Source organism: Quercus suber, unplaced genomic scaffold (genome assembly GCF_002906115.3).
Source record: "Quercus suber isolate HL8 unplaced genomic scaffold, Cork oak 2.0 scaffold_114, whole genome shotgun sequence".
Taxonomy (NCBI): domain Eukaryota; kingdom Viridiplantae; phylum Streptophyta; class Magnoliopsida; order Fagales; family Fagaceae; genus Quercus; species Quercus suber.
The window spans coordinates 987,923-1,014,787 of record NW_027069579.1 but is presented as its reverse complement, the minus strand read 5'-3'; the positions used below and the strand labels follow the sequence as shown (position 1 = coordinate 1,014,787).

The window sequence follows — 26,865 nt, the reverse complement described above, 5'->3', positions numbered from 1 at the left end:
AAGGCTAAAGGCAATCATCAATGGGGAATGGTTATCGAGTTGGATAAGTAATGAAAGCGGACTGATCTTATTTTCAGTAGGATTATTAGTTGATTACTGATAAGAATTATCAAGCAATAATCATAGTCTATATGAAGTGATATGTGACAGGATTAGATTGTTGCTTGTTTAGGTTGTTATTGGTTTGAAGTTCGTTATCAATTGCATTTTCATGTTACTGACACTGCATGGTTATGTAAGGGAAAAGAATGAATAAAGGAAACAAAACAGAAAATTAACCCTCAAATTCCTTTTTCCCTCTCACGTTTAATACGCTAGTCACCTTGAATTGACTAAGTTATATTCCAATTACTATCATTTACAACCCAGTTCATATTACAGCTTCATAAACAGCATGTAGAAGACAATTATAGTTCAGAACAATATTGTAGAGCTTGATGATATTGAGAAATAAGAACATGATACTAATTTTGGGACCATGCATATTTCATGTACATAAGCCATTATACTAATAATGAGGAAAATGGATTGAGAAGTTTATAAATTAATCACCAAGGAATACACTAATTTTTAACAAGGTAAGTTAAAAATAAAATTTATTCTAGAACTTCATATGGATTGGTGAAGCTGCTTCACCATATTCCACCTATGCAAAACCTTTCCAAAAACGTCATAGAATACAATCTCTGCCTCCGTCCTGGTAAACTGCGCAGACATGAAACCCTGTCCATCATAGAAGAAGTTTAGACCTCCTCTGTTCAGTCCTTTAATGTCTCCCCTCCATGCCTTGGACCCAGCTCCACTAGTTAGAAATTGTACAGGGCTGCAACAACTTTCGGCATTAGTGAAACACGCGTCTTATAATTTTAAGAAACATCGAGAAGTAACATTTTGTTTACCTGTCTGAGTCACTGATATGCTCAAGGCAATGGTCATGCCCATTCATGTAAAAATCAACATTGTTGGCCTGTCAATTTATAATAACATTGATAAATTTAGGTTCAGTTAAGTGGTTTTATTACTTTATTTACTTGATAAGGCAGGAGGAAACAAAAATAGAAGAAGTTTTTAGACCCTTATACATAGTAATACTATATAAGAACTGATAGTGCAATGTATTCTGAAAATGAGATTAACCTGAAGGATTGGGAGAAGCCACTTTGTAAGTTCCTTTGTATCACCATGATGTCCAACACTTCTAATGGCATGGTGACCAACAACAATCTTCCACTTTGCAGTTGATTCCTTCAATGTTGATTCTACCTCCTATTACAAAGATTCATAAAGAACATAGTTTTATGTATGGTCTTCACCAACATTGTATTGGAAACATACTCTATCACCGACCACGGGTATATGGAAGTTAATGCAATTTCATAGATAACTTGTGCATTAAGTCGTAACTTTGAAATTACTCCTGCATTTTTAAGTTACTCGGAGGAATATTCTCAATCACTTATTTCTTTGATGAAAAAGGTATAAAGATTGCACCATTGAAGATTCCTTGGAATATTAGGATATTGTTTTAACCGTTACAATTTACACTCTATAGGTATATAAAATCATAACCGTGAAATGGAATTCTTAACTTTAAATGAAATGTCTTTTTAGGCAGCTAATTCATGTCATACTGATACATGACTCAATTGATCACAAATATTCATGAATTCAATTATAATATACCTTTAATAGGTTTGAAATGTAAGCCTTGCGAGATTTGATGCCTCGCCAATCATAAGTATGGCCCTCCGCATCAGTGAAATATGCTTCGACAAAAGGAGTGGTGTCTACAAATAAAATCTCAGCTAATTCTGAAAAAAAAAAGGGTGACTTTGGTTGAGTTTAAATATGGTTGTGTTTCAAACTTTTTAATTTCCATTAGACAAGCCCACACAGAGCAATTTTTGAATGTTTACGAGCTACTTACCAGAGTTCACGATAAAAGATCTAAGGCAAAGCCATCTACTATCAATTTTCCTGAGTACTGGGCTCAATTGTGCCTCTACATTGCCCCTATAATCATGGTTTCCCAATACTGCACAGAAATTAAATCAAATAATCAATGTTTAACAAATAAGTACGGATTTAAATTTTTTTTTTTTATATATTTTTTTATCAAATTAAAGTTGGAACTTGCCGCTGTAAGGGTTGACATTTGATTATAAGCTGGTTTTTCTGCTTATTATTATTTGCGTTCACATTACTTTTTGTCTCAAATTAACAAATAAAAATAAACAATTCCAACATAATTGTCTCCATTTTATTATTGAAACTGGTGAAGTGCATTAGCTGCACAACACAAGGTAAACATGTTGGGAAATTGCCTTAAGTTCAAACTGTAACTTAGAAAGCTAATTGGGTTTCCTAGTTGAAGAAAAGGAAATTTTAATTTGATTTTTTTTGGGAAAAATTATTCTTTGTTGTGGAAGAAAAGTCTATTTATTGTCAAAAAAGTATTGTATTCCTTGTCTACAAAGGACTATTAAATTAAAATTTTATAAATAGACAATGTTATAAAGAAATTTGATGATTTTGGCCCAAGGGTCCTCCCTATAGGGAGAGGGAAAATAATGCGTGAAACAAAGAAATAAAAAGTTATTTTCACTTGAGAGATAGCGCAAGGAGAGAGACAATAAGGTTTGAATGTTTTCGACAATTTTCTTTTTTGGGTAAAGTACACAATCAATTTACATATATAAAAGTAGAGACCTCATGTGAAAAAGTATGAGGTTTTGCCAAGTGGCGTATTCTATGCAAAGAAAATTAAAATATTCTCAAGATAAGAATAAATTAAATATTGACTTTTTGTTTCATTTAGTTCAATCTTTCAAGACTTTTCTAATTAAAAAATAAATATTCTTTGTATCTTTTGGTTCAATGTTTCAAGACTTTTCACCATTCACACATACACATAAACCTCTTGCATTTTAATTGATAAGTGTAATTTTTACATGATTTTTATTATCCTCTTATTTATTAAATTGTTAGTTTTCCTTTATTTCTTTTGATTTGATTTGATTTTTTTTATTTATATTTATATATTCATTTGTGCTTTGAAGGAATGAGAAGAGCAAGGAATCAAAGGAATTTTGTACAAAATCCAAGTCCAATTCGGAATTAGGATTCCAGCCTGCACATCAGTTAGTATTTTCAGCATAACTTTGGGCTCAGATATCCAATCGAGATGATTCAAGTTGGGCTGGAAAGTTAACTTAAAGGGCTACAACTTTGTAGTTTACCAAAAGTCCGAATTCTGACGTTAAATGGGCCAAAATCGTCGGTTAATTGAAGCCTAAAAATCTGGGATTTTCTCCAAACGGGAATAGGATTCCTTGACCTATTTAAAGGCTCTTTAGGGTAAAAAGAAAAAAAAGGAGAGAAAACCTGAGAGGAAAAGGGGGCTGCCGCATTGAAGATTTTTCTTTTAGGAGTCTTTCTGAAGAGGAGGATCTGAGGGCAAAGGCGAGAGCTTCATGTTGATCAACCATCAGATGAAAGACATAAGTTTTATTTGTTTTTTTTTTTCAGTTTTATTATGAACTAAATTTTATTTTCTAGAGCGTTGATGTAGTCTAGCAATGAACACACAATTTATATTCTGAATTATTTTATTTTTAATATTTCCATGATTGAGTGTTTAATTCTTATTCTTAATGCTTACTATTTTTTACGAATTATGGTTTGATCAATTGAATTACAATGAGACCGAGAGGTGATTTGTTATTTTAGTTCTAGAATTGAACACCATTAGTTGAGCGAAAGTAGAGATGCTTTACCGCGACTAGTGTGATTTTTCAAAAAATTCAAAGTACGTAATGAGTCTCCAATTAATTAAATTCACATAGAGATATGGAATTGTTAGTTGAAGATATTGTTAGATGCTTATCTTATCTTGTATTATTTGGGAAATTGATAGAAAATCTCTTGACAAGAATGAAGTTGAAAACCTTACAAACTTTGTAGAAGTTAGTTTTTTTTTTTTTTTGGGAAACTACATGAATATGAACTATGTGTTTCAAAGTAATGTAACCTGTGAGCTTATGTGGTTTTAACACCATGCCATGTGTGATTTTCAGATGATCACCCGATTTGGTTTCTGTAGTCTTTGTGACAATGGAATCAAATCTAGGTCAGTGCCCTTTCACTTTGGATGACGCGTTCTTCCTTGCTGCTCATGGGGGGAAGAGGTTCCTTGATTGTGTGTGGGTGAGGCTGCTGCCCATAGGGCCAAGAGAGCACATGCAAGAGAGGTCTTATTTGACGCACTCTCTTTGCTGCCCATGGGGGGAGAGAAAAACCTTGAGGGTATAGGTGAGACTATTATCCATAGGGCCAAGAGTCTGCATACCAGAGAGGACTATATCATGCCAGTTATGAATGGGTGGATCCCTTGACCGGTCTATGTAGTAGTGCGGTATATTTGTGATAATTTACCTTACGTTAAATATTATGGCTTTGGAAATTATATTGTTGGTGCTCACAAATTCTAATATATAGTTTCAAGGTATTTATTTTGAGAAATTTTGTGTTTCAATATTAAATCATTCTTGTCATATTATTATTATTGAAGATGAAATTTGCATTTCCTTCACCCCTATTAAATATGCTACCTACTGGGCTCTGTCTTATCCTACTATTTTTTTTAATAAACTTTTCAAAATAGGCAACAATCTTTNGAAAAAAAAAGGGTGACTTTGGTTGAGTTTAAATATGGTTGTGTTTCAAACTTTTTAATTTCCATTAGACAAGCCCACACAGAGCAATTTTTGAATGTTTACGAGCTACTTACCAGAGTTCACGATAAAAGATCTAAGGCAAAGCCATCTACTATCAATTTTCCTGAGTACTGGGCTCAATTGTGCCTCTACATTGCCCCTATAATCATGGTTTCCCAATACTGCACAGAAATTAAATCAAATAATCAATGTTTAACAAATAAGTACGGATTTAAAATTTTTTTTTTTATATATTTTTTTATCAAATTAAAGTTGGAACTTGCCGCTGTACCACTGCTTCTGCAGGCTCTTGGCTGTGTAGATCTTGGTAAATGACTCCTCAAATGCTGTGTCTTCTTCACTAGTCAATCCATTATCATAGAAATTATCTCCGGTGGATACTACAAAATCGATGTCTAGCTTCTCTCCAATAATTCCCATCTACAAACCAAGAATCATCACAAAAATCTTTAGCGGGCTAGCTCATTAGTTTGCAAAACAGAATCATGTTAAAAACCATAGAGTTCGTTTATTTTTTGGTTGGTTTTTCTCTAAACTATATGATATTTAATAATATTACTTGTGCTTACGCCATGGTCTCCTAGGCAGTACGTATGTTTTTGGTTGCATACTTGAATCCCAACCCAGGTGGGACAACACACAAAGAAAAATCATTGGTTGTTAAGAGAAACAAAATGGACCACCATGTAATATTGCAGGACATTCGAATGTATCAAACTTTGTTTATAATTCATGAAGTTATAAACCATAAAATGTTGGATGACTTTGACTTTCATAATCAGAAGATCATTAAAGAAGAACATTTAAAGAAAGATTTAGAACCTGAAAAGCAACTTGAGATTGATTGAAAGCCCCTCTTCTTCCCCAGTCTCCAACGACCAAAAAGCTAAGCGATTTATCCACTTTTGTGGGGTGTTCAAATCTTTGAAGCTCTGCTGATATATAGAGGAAACAAAGGCCAAAGGTGTAGGCAAAAAGAAGGCACCGAGCCATGGATCTTTGATTGAGAACTGCCATGGTTCTTCGGAGAATTTAAAAGACAAACCAAATGTAGTAAAGAGAGGGTGAATGATAAAATAGTTAAATAATGGAAGAGAGGATGTCTTTCTCTACCACGAGGACTGGCAGTTGCCTCTTAAAATAGTCGAAGCAGACTACCCCTTTTATAAACAGGAAAATTGGGTCATTTCAAAAACAAGTTAAACTTTGTAGAAGTTAGTTTTTTTTTTTTTTTGGGAAACTACATGAATATGAACTATGTGTTTCAAAGTAATGTAACCTGTGAGCTTATGTGGTTTTAACACCATGCCATGTGTGATTTTCAGATGATCACCCGATTTGGTTTCTGTAGTCTTTGTGACAATGGAATCAAATCTAGGTCAGTGCCCTTTCACTTTGGATGACGCGTTCTTCCTTGCTGCTCATGGGGGGAAGAGGTTCCTTGATTGTGTGTGGGTGAGGCTGCTGCCCATAGGGCCAAGAGAGCACATGCAAGAGAGGTCTTATTTGACGCACTCTCTTTGCTGCCCATGGGGGGAGAGAAAAACCTTGAGGGTATAGGTGAGACTATTATCCATAGGGCCAAGAGTCTGCATACCAGAGAGGACTATATCATGCCAGTTATGAATGGGTGGATCCCTTGACCGGTCTATGTAGTAGTGCGGTATATTTGTGATAATTTACCTTACGTTAAATATTATGGCTTTGGAAATTATATTGTTGGTGCTCACAAATTCTAATATATAGTTTCAAGGTATTTATTTTGAGAAATTTTGTGTTTCAATATTAAATCATTCTTGTCATATTATTATTATTGAAGATGAAATTTGCATTTCCTTCACCCCTATTAAATATGCTACCTACTGGGCTCTGTCTTATCCTACTATTTTTTTTAATAAACTTTTCAAAATAGGCAACAATCTTTTGAGACAGCTTTTTGGTGGCTAATAGTAGTTAGACGAACTACTGATGGAAGCTGAACTTTTGTAATGGAAATATTAGATGGTGCACATCTTAGAATAGGATTGACTCATTCTTTTGTATATTATAGTGGTTGTGACATTATTCCCACTGATGGGACAAGCTGATAATATGTAATTATTTATTTAGACCTCTATTCTTTTGTGGCCAATGGTTCTTGTAATTATTGCTTAGAACTCTGACTTACTTTGAGAGTATATTCAATGGAATTATTATGATAATTCTTGATGTTGGTACTTGATATGATTTTTGTGGATTGGATTGTCAAAAAGGAAAAATCTACAGGTACTTTGATACGTCTTTTTCATGCTTTGGACCCTTTGGGGTTTGGGGCATGACAATGATATTTTCTTTAGTTTTGAGATATACACAATAGAATTGATTATTTTATTTAGTAGATCTTAAGGCATAAACTTGAGAGAGTTATTGTAATTGATTTAATAATAGTGAATTGATTTGAAGTTTTTCCTTTTAAAAAGGTCCAACAATAAGGAAAAATGGAAGAAAAAAGAAAAGAAATACAAGAGGTAAAAATAAAGTAAATGGGCCGGGGAAGCCCAAGGAAAGAGGTAATAAGCCTAATGGGCCAGCATAGAAGGAATGATAGCTAGCAGGCCCATAGATACAACAAGAGGTAAAAAAAAATGTAAATAGGCCAGGGAAACCTAAGGAGAGAGGCAATAAGCCCAATGGGCAAGAGGTAAAAAATAAAGTAAAAGGGTCGGGGAAGCCCAAGGAAAGAGGTAATAAGCCCAATGGACCAACATGGAAAGAATGGCAACCAACAGGCCCATAGGCACAACGAAAGGTAAAAAATAAAGTACATGGGCCGGGAAAGCCCAAGGAAAGAGGTAATAAACCCAGCAGGCCAGCATGGCAAGAATGGTAGCCAGCAAGCCCACATATATGGCCAGAAAAGAAACAATAGGAGCAGAGGCCCAGAGGTTGGGTGAGCAGGGACTTCTGCCAATGTTACATCCAAGTCCATAGAGAAATAAAAGTAAATGATGCAGGCCCTAGGGCCCACGCCTCTCATATCATAGAGGATAAGCATGAATGCAAGACATGCAGCAAAAAAAGACATGGCAAGAATGGCAAAAATAGTGTGGGAGCAAAAGAAGACAAACACAAAGGGTAATGGAACTTATACACAAGGGCTGGAGCACCACCAACTTTTATCCAGCCAATACAGGAAAGGTGGGCCCACAGTTAAGGGATTTAGAGGGTATGGTTTGATGCTAGGGAGAAAATGGGGTCTATTTTGAGATTGCTGTTGAGGTTTATTTTGGGAAAAATGCCTTGCTGGGATGGCATTTCGCCTAGAAGAGGCAAGTAAAGGGCTTAGACCACGCGATGCATGTCATAGGGGTAGGTGAAAAGAGAGCCTCCAATCCTTATCCATTCGGGTAAGATAGAAAGAGGGAAGGGGAGAAACAAAATAAGAAATTTTGTCCACGAATAAGGAGTGGTGCAGCAAGCACACTCTGGGTAGATCTAGTGGCTAGGCAACTAACGGGTTAGTGGGTAATCATGGAGGGATGCCCACAAATCAAAAACGGTTGGTGAAGCCTTAGGGACAAAAGGGAGAAATCTCATAGAATGAAGTAGTATAAAAAGAAGAGAGGTAGCCCTGATAGCACAAGTAACTTCAATAGCAAAAACCCATAGTGAGGTCACCCTCCTTGGTGTTTGGTTCTCTTCTTAGAGTTGTTTCTGCTGAATGACTTGATCCAAGATTGGGAGGGTGAACTAACATTATTACGTTTGTCAGGAGTTGTTGCTATTACCTTGTTGCGGCTTCTTATAGCTTGTTTACTTTTTTTTTTTCCTTTGTTATTTGTTTTGTTGCAATGTTTCATGCTGTTAGTTGTTCTACTGTGGTACATTTTCTTATATTTGTTATATCAGTTGTTCTACAGTAGCATCTTTTGTTATATTTGTTGTAGCATTTTTTGTTATGTTTATTGCATCAGCTATTCTGTTGCAGTATCTTTTGTTATATTTGCTGTGTCAATTGTTCTGCTATAGAGTCTTGCTATAACAATTACTCCGTGGTAACGAATATTATTAACCCGCTATACAATTTGTTTTGCTATGGTATTTCTTTGATGTGCTTGCTGTAATAGTAGTTTTGCCTTGATGTTGCTTCCTGCGATGCCCAGCCTATTGCATCACTCTTTGTTCTTTCTAAACCTTGGGTATGCCTAGTTTGTGCATAAGCTGGCTCGCAATATGACCCCACAAGGCCAATCCTGACTCCTTTACCCACAAGTTCATAGGCCTCAATGTAGCAGAACAGGATTTGGCCCATTGACGCTAGAAGGCCCCTATATGGAGAAAATGTTTTCCAAGTAAATATTTATGTTGCTGTATTTGATTGATATTTTGGTTTGGTAATTTTAGTGATAATATTCTTTGGTACCTTTTTATTTTTTGAGAAACATATTCTTTGGGGCCTATTAAAACTATAGTGAACTAATCTAGTTTTTGGTTGTTTTAAAACTAAAATGCACGTCTCTAGTAGTAAACCCATGAATATTTCAATTCTTTTGCTAAACTTGTGAACAGTACTCTCTGGCTTGGACCTATGAGTATCAATTCTTTGGCAAACTCACAATCCAATACCCTACGATGCACAGATATGGATACAGGTGTTGATACAGTACAAGTATGGGTACGGAGATACAACTTTTTTTTTTTTTTTTCATTTTTTGAAAAATCTAAGATATGTTTCATCAAGGATATGGCAATTAATTAATTAATATTTATTTTTAGGTATATTTCAATATTTTTGTACATAATTTATATTTATTTTAAGTTTTAAAATCAAGTAACAATAACAATAAAATGATTATAATTTATATTGCAAACCCCCCATTCTACAACAATATATGATAGACCCATTCTCAGAAATATATATATATATATATATATTATACAGACCCCCAACAATGCAAATATCCAGAGAGAGAGAGAGAGAGAGAGAGAGAGAGAGAGGGGCAAGGTGAAAAGCCAAAAGAGAAAAAAAAAAATTCCCGATTTGCGGATTCGGAAATTCCAATTTAGAATGAAGGCAAGTGAGAGGCAAGGGAGAGAGAGTGAGAGTTTGAGAGACTTACCAGCAGCAAGAAGGAGAAGAAGGAGCTCTTGCAATCTGGCTGGGCAAATCAAAGGCTGCAAGGTCAGTTTAGCCTTCAACCCTTTAAAGTAGAGAATGAGAATGTAGAAAGGAGAGAGTGAGAGACTGATTGTGTGAAGAAGAAGCTAGATTAGGGATTTTAACCCAGTTGGGCTGAACGGTGGTCAATTCTTCCCCCTTCCCCCTTTTTTTTTTCCTTCTCCCACATCCGATTAGTACTCACCATATCTCGGACGTGTCCTACACATATCCAAGCTGTATCAAAAAAAAAAAAAAAAAAAATTCTGCCCAATACTTTCTAAGTACTTTCATATCGGTATCTCGAATTTGTATCAGATACCAATACGGTGACATTTTTACCGTATCGGTGCATTAGAGCCAATACCATTACTCATGTCAACTTTCTCAATAAAAGTACATAACTCATGAATATCATTTAATTTAATTTTTTTTCTATTTTCTTTTTCCTTTTCTTGCTTTTCTTCCACATTCATCTCCTCTTTTGTTTTGTTTCTTTCATTTGCTTTTCCTTTTTCCCTAACCCAGCCTTATCTTCTCCTTTGTAACACCCAAGCCAGCTTGTTTTCTATGAGAAGATAAACAACATCTAGGTACATTAAAATTTTTTTTTCTCTATGAGAAGAAAACGTAGAAAACTACATTGTGGTAGCATTGTTGGTGGCATTCAAGCCCTTCATGGCAAATGTGGTCACTGGATTGCTTAGAGCATTCACAATGAGGTTCCTAAAATGTTGTCATTTTAACTCATTGCTATAACATTTTGCTTCATTGCTACAGTGGGCTGCTAGAGGTAGCAACCCACTATAGCAAGTTGCTACAATTTTTTAATAATTTCTTTCTTTCTCTCTCTCCAATGTGTCTCTTTTCTCTCTCACTTCTCCTCTGTCAGGTCTCACTTCTCCTCTCTCTCTCTCTCTCTCTCTCTCTTGGTAACACGTTGTGCCGAGCTGATCCTCCGATCTTAGGCCTCATTAGAGCTACGATGTAGCCCAGCAAGGTCATGAGGATGAGTCCGCTGAAGAAGGTGGTGATGGTCCTCGTGATCGTTGCCGAGAGATGGCAATTATTGGTGAAGACCATTTCTGAAAGCAAGGAGGAATAAAAAATGATTGGCATGTTTTTGTTGCCATTAAGAAGTCTTTACTGATTCCTTTTTATTATCTAAAAATTCTTCCTTTAATTTGAGTTCTTCTGCTGGGGCTTGGTGGCAGTGGTGGTAGTGGTTGATTTTGGATGTGGGTTTCGTGGGTTAGTGGCATTGGTGGTTAATTTTGGGTGTGGGTTTCATGGGTTGGTGGTTGTGGTGTTGGTTGATTTTAGGTGTTAGTGTTGTGGATAGGTGGTTATGGTGGTGGTGGTTGATTTTGATCATGAGTTTCATGGATTTGGTGCCTGTCTGATGGTGGAGAGGTGGAAGAGAAAGGTTTGTGGTGATTATGCTGTGTTGTGGTGTGTTTGATTTTGGTTAGGGGTGAGTCATGGTGATTGTGCTGTGTTTATGGTTGTGGTTGACATGTGGAAGAGGAAGGTTGGTGGTGGCTGGATTGTTTGTTTGTTTGTTTGTTTGTTTTTTTTTTTTTTTTTTTGGTTTTTTTTTTGTTTTTGTTTTCCTTCTGCTGCTGTGGTTTGTGGTTGTGGCTAGTGGGGCAATGGTGGAGGTGCTAGGTTGTTGCTGTTGTGTTGTGATGGTTTTATGGTGGTTTTTTTTCATTATTTTGATGAGTTATTTATATTATTTTAAATGAGTTGCTAAAAACATAAAACCTTTGTTGTAGGGTTTATTATAAAGTGAGTTGTTAAAATAGATAAAATAGTGTTTTGAGTTGTTAAAAGCTAAAATTTATAGATTCTTTACTATGAATGCTCTTACAAATTATAATGCAAAGTGATATTTTTTCATGACTTAGATATTTGTCTCTTTCTTCAAGTTTTTCACTTTTTCTTTTTAAGGCCCTTCAAGTTTTTCGCCTTTTCTTTTTAAGGCATATTCTGTTATTTGTTTTTCCATCTTATCGGTATTCTCTAATTAAGTGAGATCTATTTGCAGGAATCATGGAATGGAAGGATTTCGAAAGACTTACATAAATTGAGTTATTTTTAATTAAAAAAATTGATTTACTAAAAAGTTAAATTGAAAAGTTTATAAAATTTTTTTTATGTTTTTATTTAAAAAAAAAAATTATATTGTGCTTCAAATAACTAAATCAGTCTTATTTCATTAAAAAAAAAAAATCATTCAAACCAAGAAGTGGGGGTTTGGTATGTTTGCAACATTGCATGATTCCTTAACTAATAAAAGACTAATTGCTTCAATCATAGCAAAGAGAGTTGAGCTGATAAAAATGCTTTCTACTAACTGCCCACAAATAATAATATGCATGCAACTTGGGTTGATACTTGGTACTTTGGTAGCTCATTAATTACAGTTCTTTACCCCTCTGGACAAATTTCGTATTTATAAAGCCCAACCACCCAACCTCAAGGCACACAACTATGAAGCTTTTGTTGCATTAGTTAAACCATATGTGTTTTGTTGAATTATCTCTAGGTGTGTAGACACCGCATTTTGTACCTATTAATACATTTTGGTCCCCGGCCCCAATTATGAGCTTAACATATGTCAACCAAGGGTAATTAAAGAGTTCACAATAGTTTGGAAGTAATCACAACTTAAAAGTGCTTAAATCGCTTTGAAATCAATACTGAAAAATGACCTTTGCTCACTTTTTGTTCCGTAAATTTTGATGCAAAAAGAATTTTTTATTAAAATTTGTTTCATTGGAAATTATACATCAAGGGCTTCAATTTGAACAAAAATTTTGCCTAATTTGGACTTATATTGAGTAAGTTATGACCATTGGAAGTTGGGCTAACTAGGCAGTCCGATTTTGTTGGTTTTTTAAAACTTCATTTTTTAAGGGCTCAAAATATCATGTTTTGATGTGGGACAGCCCATGGACCCTTGGAACATTTAAATACAATTAAAAAGCCCCCAAAACCATAATTTTAACTTATAAATACTCATCTTATGCCTCCAATCAAAAGCCTAGCTAGTGAGAGTTATTTTGGCCTCTATCTTCTCTAAAACCCTAATCCGCTTTTCTAAAACTCCCACACAGCACCTAAGCATGATTTTTACAAATTAAAAAAAATCCCTTTTGTTAGTTCTAAGGCAGAAAGTTTGTTCTCCAAATTGCTTTCAAAACCTTTTTCAATTAAAGTTTGTTCTTGTGTTGTGATTACCTAAACTATTGTGTTGTTTTGATTATTCTTGTCATCAATGTAATCTTTGTGTTATAGGCACTGAGGGGCCGGTCAAATATCAACCAAATTGTGTTCCATAAGCAAGTTGAGTCTCTCTTCATAACTTTTCCTTGATTAGGGTTTTTATAGCTTGTGTTCTTGTTGTTCTTAATTGATTTATATGTTTTATATTCTTAGAAACATGTTTTGCTTTGTTTAATTTTGTTTTGTTGTGTCTCATCATGTGTTGATTGAAGAGTTGAATGATTGGATATTTTGATGAACATGTTTTGTTGCAAAATAACTACTGTATACAAATTTACTGACTCAAAAATAAAATAAAATAAAATATTATTATTAATTAGATAAGTGGGCCCAGTCCACACAAGCCTAAAACCCAACCCATGATCCAATCCAAAACTCATATTCTCTATCATTTCCTATGTGGGACTTAAGGATTCTCACAACTTCAAATTATGTTCAAGTGGGCACATAAGGAGTCAATTTATTATTCACTTCATAATATTTTTCTAACAATCCCCCCACATGAATGAAAATTGATAAAACACAATGCAAAAGATAATGTAGACACAGAGAGAGTAGAAAGGAAAAAAAAAAAAAAAAACTGTATCGGGAGAAGTAGCTTTTGGCTTTGAACTTTCCTTTGTAAAAGACAATCGGATATACTGGCTAACCAATGAACATGATGTCTTGAATTGTTTAGTCGTTTGTGTATACCAAGACAACAGAATTCACACAGGTCCTTTTCGAACATATTTTGTTCTTATAGTTGTGTTCATTTCGGCCCTGAACATAGCCTAGTAAATTCATGAAGTACTTTAGAGAATTCAGCCTTAAAAACTTTCATGGAAGCAGCCCACTTCACACTCATATATGTGACTCTTATTAAGAGTATCCTGCTATGCTCCACTTGGATTTACAAGATATAAGAATTATTAAAAGCAAAGCTTACCCTGAACATCGCTTACAGGCATCACTATTTCATCATATGAATGGGTGGGAGATGTTATCTCCATAGTGATGAAAACTAGTTTCCACAATTTTGTTGTCCCTTTGAAAACCTAGATATTGGGATCTCCAGTAAAGTAGATGGGGTTACCGTCATGGAAACTTTAGGTCATAGGCTTTAACCCCATTCCCCTTAATGAGCAATTTACTTGCTCTCCACTCAAACAATTGATTACGGATCCGTTTTATAATCTGGAATATTCAATTTGGGAGCAACTGTCTCATGGTATTATGTCTCTAACAGATATGTCGAGACCTACCATAACTCTTTGCCCTACCAATATATACAAATAGGAGGCACAAGTATCCAACAATGCAAGTTTGTTTAGGTTTATAAAGACTTCCCAAAAACAAATATGCTCTTCGTATAAGGTGTTCTCATTAGACTGTTGTCATATCTCTCACATGTTTGAGACAAGACAAGTCCATTAGATGTATTAGAAAATTTTATTTCTTGTATCACATCTACAACACCTACATCTTCCGAGTTGAACCTAATGGTCAACATCATCTCGGTAGCTTTTATTATTGCTACATACACAAACATATCTCACAACGACATAGCCTCTTGTGATAAATTTCACATCACACACTAGTCACATTAAACCTAAACTCATTTGACATTATCTCATTGTCAAATTTCTCATGTCATTGCATTGAATCTTGCTTCAATCTATACAAAGATTTAACAAGCTTACGCACTTTGTTTCTTTGTACAGGAATCATGAACCCCTTTGGTTTATTGTGTATCAAGAAAACTCACATCTTCCTTTTGTTTGTAGTCTTCTACAACAAGTCTTGCTTTGTAATAGTCAATAATTCCATCAACTCTCAAATTCCCAGGTGGCAGATCTACCAACTACTATGCATAGATTTCTAAGATGGATTTATTGCACTATTGACAATCTCTTTTCCAAGAAGGCACTTTAAGATATTGCTTATTTGAAGCTTTAAGTTCATCTTCTAACATATAAATTAGAAAATCTGAACCAAATGAATATGACGTTTGTCCTTTTACTACGCTTTGGCTCAGCCTCTCTTCCATCAACTCTTGATCATGAGAGATACTAAATGTAGACTCATACTTTCTTTTAAGAAATTTTAGCACTTGAAATATATTCTAATTAATTTTCATGCATAAAAGAATAATAGATTCATAAATTAGAAAGCACTATACACTACTGTTATGACCATAACCAATGAAAACACAATCAATGGTTCTTTATCATTTAGGAATAGGAACCATTACCTTCATCAAACATCCCCACATTTAAAGAATTTATAGAAAGACGATCACTCTTTCCATAATTCACAAGGTGTCTTAGTGGTTTTCTTTTAAAGCATCTCAATGAAAAAAATAAATAGTGGAAATAATAGCTTCCCCTTGCAAGTTCTATGGTAATCAAGAACTTATTGCATTTATTGAGTTATTTCTCAACTTCATTCTTATAATGAATGAAACTCTAATACGTCATCCTTTCTTACTTATAATCTCTCATAACAGACTCTTGTGCATTCCACATTTTAGACAACTCAACTATGTCAGCTAAGGCATGTAACATATATTTCATCCAAAGAAATATTACAAAACATATATTGGGATTAAACACATTAATATCCAATCAAGTGTACACTAGCACAAAATATATATATATATATATACATGCATGTTTAAATAAGGCTATACATACTCAAAACAAATTAAAAGGCTATACATAACAATCATGCATTATTCATACCAATACATAAATAATATCTTTGGCCTAAAGGTGATCATTACACTCTTTAACAAAGACTGAAGCCCCCTAATTACAGCCCCATTAGTGTGCAATTCGTCCTCACTCTTTTCAAGTTTGACGACCTATATCCTCACTTTTGAAATTATCACAAATAACTCTTATAATGCTATTTTAATTATCAATTAAAGGGTCACTTGATGAATTAGAAAAGGCTAAACCAAAAACTAAAAGATGGCAGCCACGCCCAAAATTTAGTGCAATTATGGATTCAAAAAATTTGTCTCCAATGAAATTCCCATTTTCCTTTATTCATCAACCCATACTCCACCCATACCCCATTGCACGTAAAGGATAAAAACACCCTATTGACATAAAGGCCGAATATATAATGAAAACAAAAATTTACGCCAAGATACTAAATAACCATAGGCCAAACTCTGAAAATACACAGCAATTACATATTTATGTATTCCCAAATACAGAGCTCACATATTAACAAATGATATCACTATATATATATATATATAGAGGGGGTTTGGTTAATGTGTGCCCTTAGAGCACACATTAACTATTCATTTTGGGAAAGTTTTTATGGGAATTTAAAAAGCTATCAAAACGGTTAATTATTTTTTCGTTTTTCCATAAAAAATTTCCTAAAATAGTTTACTAATGTATGCCCTAAGAGCATATGTTAGTAAATCCTCTATATATATATATATTTTTTTTTTTTTTTGAGATAGGTTTAAGTTGCATCTGTTGTAACTTTTATAAACTTACACATTTTTTACACCGTAGCTTTCTAAGAAATCTAACGGTTAAAAAAACCTCATTAAATTCTATTGTTTTCCATCTTATTACCTAATTAATACTAGCATTCTCTCTCTCTCTTTTTCTCTCTCCTTATTTATTGCTTTCCACCATATAATATTTTCTTCAACACAATCTAACCAAAAAAGAAAAAAAAGAAAAAAAGAAAAATAATCCCCATAATTATATATTTATGATTGACCTACTTTTAAGTGATTGATATCACATAATATCAACACTAACATAAAAGAAGGTGACAGTGATAAATTTTTGAAGTATGTTAAAAATACTATTCAGTTGTGTGATAAAGTAAGAGAATGCTAGTATTAATTAGGTAATAAAGTGGAAAACAATAGCATTTAATGATGATTTTTTAACCGTTAGATTTCTTAGAAATTTACGGTGTAAAAAAGATGTAAGTTTATAAAAGTTACACTAGGTATAACTTGAACTCACATATATACATATATATATATATATATACTCATAAATTACATTCCATGAACTAATGCCATTACAATCTTGCACAGAAATCAATGGTCAAACGTTAACTCGATTACCACGACTATCAAAGTTGATACACTAGTATATTAGTGCAATCCAAATCACATATATCAAATTGTTAATACGTATTCAACTAGCTTCTGAAAAAAAAAAAAAAAAAGAAAAAAAAAGAAAGAAAAGGAAAAAAAAGAAGAAGGTATTTTCAACTATATTAGTAAATATATCAAACGATTATATCATTAATAAAACCAACGCCAAACAAGTGGCTTGCAAATTGTAGATAACAACTTAAAAGTCAAGTAAAACACAGTTTAATAAGTGCCAATCCTTAAAGCTGAACTGATACCTTTTACACGGCGTTGAAAGATTATCAAAATCTCTAAGTTTACTCGGCAATTGAATTGCAAAGATTCTGTAAACATAGGTATACAAAAATATTCGCAAAGTTACCTAACCATCTATAACGGACAAAATGGCCCTTTGCCCTTTTCGGGCAAATTATATAGCCTTATATCTCTCTTTCTAAACTAATTAGGGAAATGCCTCTGTTTTGAAACTCGACTTGCTCAAAATCAAGTTAAAAAAAAAAAAAAATTATGTAGCCCTATAGTGACATTTTTAAGGACCTATAGTGATGTTTTAAGGACTTATAGTGGGTTTTTTTACTCCACCTCCATGAAATTGAGTTATAGGCAATCTTTTTACCTATAACTTGATTTCACGGAAGTTGAGTTAAAAAACGTCATTATAGGTCTTTAAAAACGTCACTATAGAGCTTAACTCGATTTTGAGTAAGTTGAGTTTCAAAAGAGGGGCATTTTCCTAATTAGTTTGAGAAGGGGAGCATAAGGCTATATAATTTGCTTGAAAAGGGTAAAGGCGAATTTTGTCCCATCCGTAACTATAAGAACTTAGACGGATAAGTCTTAAACACAGTCACCGTAGCAAATCCTTTTACATAATTCACAAAAAGTAAATTACGAAGTCAATAAAATTTGCTTTAAGATTGTTGGATATATTTCAACAATTTTCTTTTGTGATTAAAAAAAAAAAAAGAACAATAGACAGATCAAATGTGTGAAGGTTGAATAATTTAGATAAAGTCTTGTGTTTGACACAATCTCCTTAAAGCAGATTTCGTCTCTCACACAATCTATGGTACTTTGAGAATCACAGATGTTTGCCTCCCAAGATAAAATGATCTACAGTATGGAGAAAAAGCACATAAGGTCCATGCTCTGCGAACTACTCTACGTCTCTTTCTTTCTCTTTAACTTAAATGATTGCACAAAAAATTTTCTCTTTGGAAGAGTTTCTCTGAAGTTGTTTTTCATAAATGAGGGACTATGAAAAAGTATGAGTTACTGAACAGACACAATGTTTCAAAAATAACTGTTGTATACAGACTTACTGACTTAAAAAATAAAATAATAAAATACTAGTAAATAATAAAAGTTGAAACTTTTTATAAGGTTTTTTCTTTGTTTTAGTTGAAATAGAATTCTAAAACTCTTGAAATTTAAGTAATAAAATTTATAGAGAGTAACCTATTTTTACTCAAAAACAAATTAAATTCCTTTCAGAGAAAAAAAATATAGCGTAAACTATTGATAATAGTTTTTATATGATATTATTAGATTAATAATTTGCATTTATTATAATTTGAAATTTCTATTTTTTAGAATCACACACACCAAAAAAAAAAAAAAAAAAAAAAAACCCTAAGGGTGTGATGAAGAAATTATTTCCCCCATAAATGCATAAATCAATAGTACTAAAATTTTTGGAAGACACTTGTTTGCTCAACGAATGGTTTGAGTCTTGATTGCATTAGCCAATCTCAATTCCAGACCTCGTAAAATGTGTCCCTAACATAAAATCCAATGAAGTCATCAATTAGTTGCTAAAGTTTGGCTTAGTTTTAAAAAATAACCATTGAAAAGCACAAATTGAACAAATTGTCAAAAAAATTTATAGAGAAAAAGAAACATGAGATTGAGGAGAATGAAACTTGGCATTCACAAATATAAGATAAATATAAAACTGACAAACAAATGTGGAGGTTAGTGATAATAAGGAGATTGTGAGTGAGAAAGTGAAAAACAAAAATAAAAGCGTGAGAAATTACATAGTAGTAACTGCTATTAGTGGGGATGATGATAAAGATGGATAGAAGTTATAGTACTGGTTTTATAGTAGGAGAGTTTTTTTAAAAAAAAAAAAAAGGAAAAAAAAAGAAGAGATTTGGGAAAATAAAAGCGTGAGATTAGAGTAATGAAATTAAAAAAAAAAAAGAAAAAGAAAAAGAAAAAGAAAAAAAAGGGAACAGAAGAAACAAATACATTGTGATGAAGTAAAAAAAAAAAAAAAAATACGTGGGGTGAGTTTTGTAGATTTGAGGAGTTTTAAAACTAACAAAAGAGTGATCCTATTTTGTAAGGAGTTAGTGAGTAGAAGTAGGAATTTAAATCAATATAAAAGTAGGAGTTTATTAAAAGCAGGAAGACATTTTAATGTAGAAGTAGGAATTTATTATTTTTGTCAATTTACTATTTTAACCCAATTTTTAAGTTTTAGGTAGGGGTATTTTTGACAGTAAAAAAAGTAATAACTAACTTTCTTTTACCAATTTACTATTTTAACCTCATTTTTAAGTTGTTGGTTAATTAATTTAGAGGTATTTTTTATAGGAAGAAAAAGCAATAACTAACTTTTTATTATTTTTTTTGTTTTTTTTTTTTTATACAATATAGAATTTCTACTTTAACCTAATCTAAGTGTATATGTGTATGAAGCTCCCTTTTGAAAATTTAAATCCCGGCCCTTGCCCCTCCCAACACACTACAAGTATTTATACTTGTAAAGTAACTACCGCACCAAGGGCATGCGGTGTCAATAACTAACTTTCTAAATCTTTTTAATATATACTGATTATTATTAATTGGATAAGTGGGCTCAGTCCACACATGTCTAAAGTCCAACCCAATATCCAATCCAAAACTCATATTCTCTATCATTTTCTATATGGGACTTAGAATTCTCACAACTTCAAATCATGTTCAAGTGGATACATTAGAAATCAATTTTTTATTCACTTCATAATATTTTTCTAATACGAAGCATTTCTAACTAATCAAGCTTCGCAGTTGTGGCAGAACCCAAATAGCCTATGGGCAAAATTTTCTTAAACATAAACACTTAAACAATAGCACTTTCCTTTAAATTGTTTCCCGTAATGGATATCATTCTTGGAAAGCTCTTATAAGAAGGCGAGACCTTGTTTCCAAAGGCCTTCAATGGATTATAGGAAATGGCCAAGATATAAAATTCTGTACTGACCATTGGATACCACTGTCACCAATTCGATCCCTCCTCCACTAACCCCTTCTTCCACATGAATTTGATAGTATTATATCCACCTTTATCACCCAAAATCCCCAATGGGATTTGACTCAATTAAGTATGCAATTACCTAGAGATATCATGCAATTCATTCTCTGTCACTTGTCAACTCATCTTGTGATGAGCAAATTTGGAATCATCACTCTGGAACTTGCTCAGTAAAATTAATAAGCTTAATCCCTCTCTCAAATCTTCCATTCCAATGGTCATATTGATTGAGCTGAAACTTGGACATGGATATGGAAAATTCAGCTTCCATTAAGATCAAAATTTTTCTTTGGAAATGTGTACATAATAGAATCCCAACTCGCTCCATAATTTTCTCCCGCTCAATCATGCTAGCACTGCAATAATCCTAAGTCCAATTCATACCCTCTGTGTCTGCTTCTTTAATTTACTCATCATATCTAGCTTTCTTTCCCTCAACACTCCCACATTCACAATTTGTTTTTCTCTTCTAATCCACTCCTAGTACAAATTAAATTTCTTGTTTAACTTTAATACTGAATACATCCCGTAGGGTACAATTTTTGCATTCACCAATTGGTCTATTTGGTTAAGCCGAAACTCCCTAGTTTTTAACGCTCAAAACATACTTCCACACATACTAAGAAAAACCTCTCTGTCACAAGCCACTGAATTCTTTTTCTTAAGTTCTATCCTATCATCATCTATCCACTCATCTATGCGCATACACATATCCTAGACACCTGCACAGAGTCCTTTTATGACCTTTAACACAAATGGGAGCTCTAAGGGGAACCTAGGGAACATCGGAGCAGGTGACAGAGTCAGAAGCTACTATGGTGATTGGTTATGGGTTTTTCTTTAAATTTATGAAACATCAACAACACAGAAGCTGAGCTTTGGGCAATTCGTGAAGGATTGATACAAGCATGGAATCGTGGTTAGTGGTTACTGATATGTTTCCCAACAAAATCATTCTCTTTTAGCTACTAAATGGATTAACAACTCGCACATGGACTATCCTCCTAAGTATACTAACTTAATTTTGGACTACAAGTTGCTCCTAACCAGGCAATGGGAGGCCCAAATTGATCACATTTGGAGAGAAGCTGTAAGGTTGAAAATTATCAACCATGTGTTGGCTTTATTCCGTCAATTTGTTGTAAATTAAGACTTAGTAACCTGTATTTAGGTGGGATTATTGTAAGGGTAGTGTGTGAGAAGTTGTGAAGAAAAGCTCAAGTATGTGCAAAGAAGCAGAGCTTCCGGCTGGACTCGCGGGTGGCTCGCGGCTGCAAGTCGCCAACTCAGGCATGTGAGATGCATGCAGGGAAGCTGAAGGGTGCCAGCTGTCACACTACAGGACAAAAGTCCCAGGCTTGCCAGGCCGTTATCGAACTTGATTTCGTGACTTGGACAAGCTGCGAGATCAAGCTGCCAATTTACCCTGTTTGGCAAAAATCTGTCTCTTCGTATTCTCATATCACCTCACTATATATAGACCCTTATACCCACTAAATGTAGAGAGCTTCCAGAGAGAATTTTTGTGAGAGAAAACCCTAGAAAAAAACAAGATTGCCTATCCCCAATCTTCATCTAAGAAACTCTACAAATTCTCTACTCTTTTCCTCTCCATTGTCATACCTTGAGAGGTCTTTTACCAAATCTTATTCACCACACCCACTCTTGAGAAGTTTATTTGGTGCTAGGGAAGCAGTTTGGAAGAAACCAATATACATTGGTTGATGCTATGGTCAAGTAGGGAATCTGGAAGTAAAGAAGAAATAGGTTCGGCGTAACCTCGTTGGAGCAAGAAGCTTGGAGGGCTTAGGTACCTGGGTAGTGATGAAGACACAATTTACTATTTAATTATTGTAATTTATTATTTTTGGTATTTTTATGTAAAAACGTTATTTTAAGTTTAGGTGATTTATTTCCTAATTTTTAGGTGCATTTAATGCTTTTTAGGTCAAATTTGATTCCTGATATGGTTAGGTATCAATTAGGAGTTATTTTAGAATATATTTTCTTGTCTATCAAGTTTTATGGAGCCCTTAAATAGGCCCCTAAGTCTGTAAACGTTTTTCATATATTATTGAATAAAAAATCAGAAAAGGTGAGGCTTTGCTCTTCTTTTGGTTCTTCAAGAACTGTGAACTTATCAGGGATTCTTCCTTGTGGCGTTCAAATTTATACCTTTGGTTCATGATTCCATTATAATCATTGGGTCAAGGTCTGTTACTTATACCTTTGGTTCGCGTTTCACTTATAAACGTTGGGTCAGAGTTTTATCAAAATCTGAATTTTAGCTTTCTTGGGCAAGTATTCCAATATTTTTGTTGGGTCTCAAAGCGTGTTGATTGAGGTTCGCATCAATTTCAATATTTTTGTTGGGTCTCAAAGCGTGTCGTTTGAGATTCGCATCATTTGGTATCAGAGCACAGGTTCTAAAATCAGTTTTCTTTCCCTTTATCTTTTGTTTCCTGTTATCATCCTGTCTTGTTCCTTTTGTGTTCTTTGTTTCTCGTTCTTATTTTGTGACGTGCACTAGGTTAAAATCGTGCACCAAGCTCCAAAAAAAAAAAAAAAAAGGTGAAAAAAAAAGAAAAGAAAAAAAGATATGGCAATTATTGAAAACAATGTGGAAGATTCAATTGATGTCAAATATGAGGATGAGTCCACAACTCACAATCCTCAAGTTTTAGTTGATTTGTTGAAGAAGACCATACAATATGTTGATTTTCTTGGAGTAGAAAATTTTAATTTTATTATCAACCCTTTGTTGATTGATGTTGCAAATAAATTGAAAGTAGATGAGAAGAAATTTTACGCTGCACTTTATGAAGGATTCAAGTTACAGAACCGGATCAAGTTATTAAAGCATTCGAAGTATTTGTTTATTTGGAGCGGAAGATTTCAGATTTCAAAGATGAACTCGATGACGAGTTTGATTCAAGTGGAGGGGTCTGATGAACGACACAATTTACTATTTAATTATTGTAATTTATTATTTTTGGTATTTTTATGTAAAAAACTTTATTTTAGGTTTAGGTGATTTATTTCCTTATTTTTAGGTGCATTTAATGCTTTTTAGGTCAAATTTGATTCCTGATATGGTTAGGTATCAATTAGGAGTTATTTTAGAATATATTTCTTGTCTATCAAGTTTTATGGAGCCTTAATAGGCCCCTAAGTCTGTAAACGTTTTTCATATATTATTGAATAAAAATCAGAAAAGGTGAGGCTTTGCTCTTCTTTTGGTTCTTCAAGAACTGTGAACTTATCAGGGATTCTTCCTTGTGGCGTTCAAATTTTATACCTTTGGTTCAATGATTCCATTATAATCATTGGGTCAAGGTCTGTTACTTATACCTTTGGTTCGCGTTTCACTTATAAACGTTGGGTCAGAGTTTTATCAAAATCTGAATTTTTGCTTTCTTGGGCAAGTATTCCAATATTTTTGTTGGGTCTCAAAGCGTGTTGATTGAGGTTCGCATCAATTTCAATATTTTTGTTGGGTCTCAAAGCGTGTCGTTTGAGGTTTGCATCAGGTAGATTAGGCTTGGAGGGTCTTCTGTGTTCATGATCCCAATTACATTCTTTAGTGGATTTTATCACGCTTGGAGGCGGCGAGAGGTTTTACGCCGAGGACTTCGGTTTCCTCTTGATAACATATGTGTGTTGTTGTGTGTTTGCATCGTTTTTCCCTTTATCTTTCCTTATATTTATGCTGTGGATGTGTTTATATTTGGCTTAGATTTTCTATCAATTTTGTTATTGGCTTATTATCATGTTCGCACATTAATTTTTTGATATAAAGCTTGAATTGTATTTTTATAATTTGGGTCTAAACGTTCAAGGGTGTTTCATACCTATATTGAACTTTCAATTGGTATCAGAGCGGGTACACTTGTTGTGGTTTTAATACCTGAGTGTTGATCCTTGACCCCTTGTTGAGATGGATAGGTCTCAATCTCTCACTGTTCCACCATTTTTTGATGGTAATAATTATGCATTTTGGAAAGTCCGAATGAGAGCATTTTTATGGTCTATAGATGATACCGTTTGGGGTGCGGGTTGAGATTGGTTGGACCAAGCCAACGGATCCTAAGTCCAGTTGGGATAAGGCAGCTCTCGCAGTAACCAATGCTAATAGTAAAGTGTTAAATGCTATTTTTTGTGGTGTGTCTCCTGATGAATTCCACAGGATCTCTCATATGACGGTAGCCAAGGAAACTTGGGAGATTTTGGAGACGACATATGAGGGTAAAAGAAAGTTAAGGACACAAAGTTTCAGATACTTACCACCAAATTTGAAGAGCTCAAGATGGGGGATGATGAACCATTTGATTCATTCTACGGGAAGCTCAATGAAATTGTAATTGCGAAATTCAATCTTGGGGAGAAGATTGAGGATAATAAGGTGGTGAGAAAAATTTTGAGGTCCTTACTAGAGAGCTTTCGGGCAAAAGTCACAGCCATAGAGGAAAGCAAGGATTTGGATGAAATTAATATCTAAGAGCTCATGTGATCACTTCAAACGTATGAGCTTGGACTATCTTCCACAAAACGAGTAAATCGCTTGCTCTTAAAACCATCACCAAAAGAATGATAATCCTTCCGAAGAAGATGGAGAGTAAAGATGTAGCGTATCTTGTAAAAACTTTCAAAAATTATTGAAATTCAAGAATGGTGAAAAATTTGGTGACAAAGGAAAATTTCAGAGTTCCGGGAGGGAGAAGAAAGAATTTCAAAGGAAGGATGATAGAGATTCCCAATCATCTCAAGGAATCACTTGCTTTGAGTGTAATGGACACGGACACTTCAAAAAGGAATGTCCCAACTATTTGAAGTCCAAAGGAAAGGTCTATGCCACTACTCTGAGTGACTCAGATTCATCAAACTCTGACTCAGAAGAGAGCTGTAATGGAGAAGGAAATTACTCCGCGTTCATGACCATTGCTCATGTGGAGACCTCAGAGGATTTGGATATTCTTGTAAAGGAGCTTGGTGAACATTCTGATTTGGAGTTTATTGGAATAGTCAAGGAGTCTGAAGATGAGGAAGTTGGAGAAGCAGTGGGATTGCAAGAGACTTACAACTCACTCTTTAAGAAGACCGGTGAATATGCTAAGGTGGCTAATGCAGCCATTAAGAAGATGAAGAGGGCTGAAGAAGATTACAAAAGTCTCCTGGCTCGATACAAGGGGCAAAATGTGAGATTGAAGCACTTAATGGTGAGCTGTCAGAAGCTTACACAAAAGTGAGATTCCTTGAGCAAGAGGTAGTGGAAGCTCATGCCAAGATAGATAGGGTCTCCTCCAGGAAGTTAGATGATGTTATTTCATCTCAAAAACATGCCTCAGACAAATCCGGATTGGGATACACCAGAGGAAGCTGCTCATCAGCCAAAGTCACCAAAGGAGTAAAGTTTGTGAAGGCAAATGAGATGATTGTTGAAGGGTCTTCTTGAGAAAGATGAGGAATGTAAAAAAGGGAGAATATGGCTGAGCAACGAATGGTGAATAAGCCCCGAAATCAGTCTGTGGCTAGAAATGAAACTAGAGGAAGATCTCTCCAAGATCACAACGAAGTCCAGAACAGATTATGTGTGTCATTATTGTGCAAGATTGCAAGGACATACATACCTAATTGTTAGAAGCTGAGATTAGACAACAACAAGANTATAGAGCTGCAAAAGCCTGTCGCCCAAACTAGTATTCGACTAGAAAAAAGGGAAAGCGACCAAAATAAAATGTGTGAATGATGCCCAAAAAGCCAAAGGCTAACACATCAATTGAAATATCATAAATTTCAGGCATCTATCTCTCAATGAGATTTTCTTTGCTCAAAAATTCCAAATGATATGTTGAATATGGAGCCAAATGTAAAGCTTCAAAGAATTGTTATCAAGTACTTGTGGGAGGTCATATATGCATGTTTCTATAATTGAGATAGATCACATTATGTAGTGCTAGTTGTGTATGCCTTGATTGAATTGATCATTGAAGCTTCACATTGGACTAAGGACTATCTCATTTTTGATATCCACACACAACACACAAGTCTATGTTCAATGAATGTCTTATTCATTTGTGTGATTGTACTTTGATTAAATGTGTTTTCACATGCTCAATCTTTGTTGGTCAAACACAAAAAGATTTTTGAGTGTTTTGATTTTTTTGTGGAAAGTACTTTGTTTTTACGAAAAGGTCAAAAATTTCAAAAACAGTGTTGCCCTGTTTTGGCGACTAAGTCGCAGGTTGGCCCAGTCGCATGTCCCAGTCGCGAGATCACT

The 26,865-nt window shown here is 34.2% G+C and overlaps 1 protein-coding gene across 1 annotated transcript; it reads right to left on the bottom strand.

Moving 5' to 3' along the window:
- Positions 1 to 413: 413 nt before the first annotated feature.
- On the bottom strand, positions 414 to 5,892 carry LOC111999854 (purple acid phosphatase 17). The gene is made up of 7 exons (XM_024031965.2): positions 5,559 to 5,892; positions 5,000 to 5,156; positions 4,790 to 4,897; positions 1,684 to 1,811; positions 1,138 to 1,266; positions 900 to 967; positions 414 to 823 (listed from the first exon to the last, which is right to left on the bottom strand). Exons 1-7 carry the CDS (start codon positions 5,751 to 5,753, stop codon positions 610 to 612), a joined length of 999 nt encoding a protein of 332 aa, XP_023887733.1. The 5' UTR covers positions 5,754 to 5,892; the 3' UTR covers positions 414 to 609.
- Between the last annotated feature and the right edge of the window lie 20,973 nt (positions 5,893 to 26,865).

Bases quoted from the DNA above. Each gene is read 5' to 3' on its own strand.
- LOC111999854 (XM_024031965.2), bottom strand. From the start codon at position 5,753: ATGGCAGTTCTCAATCAAAGATCCATGGCTCGGTGCCTTCTTTTTGCC. The intron at 5,157-5,558 runs GTTCTAAATCTT...CTTGGTTTGTAG, and splicing joins AATCTCAAGTTGCTTTTCAG to ATGGGAATTATTGGAGAGAA. The intron at 1,812-4,789 runs GTAAGTAGCTCG...TTTTTTTTTCAG, and splicing joins ATCTTTTATCGTGAACTCTG to AATTAGCTGAGATTTTATTT.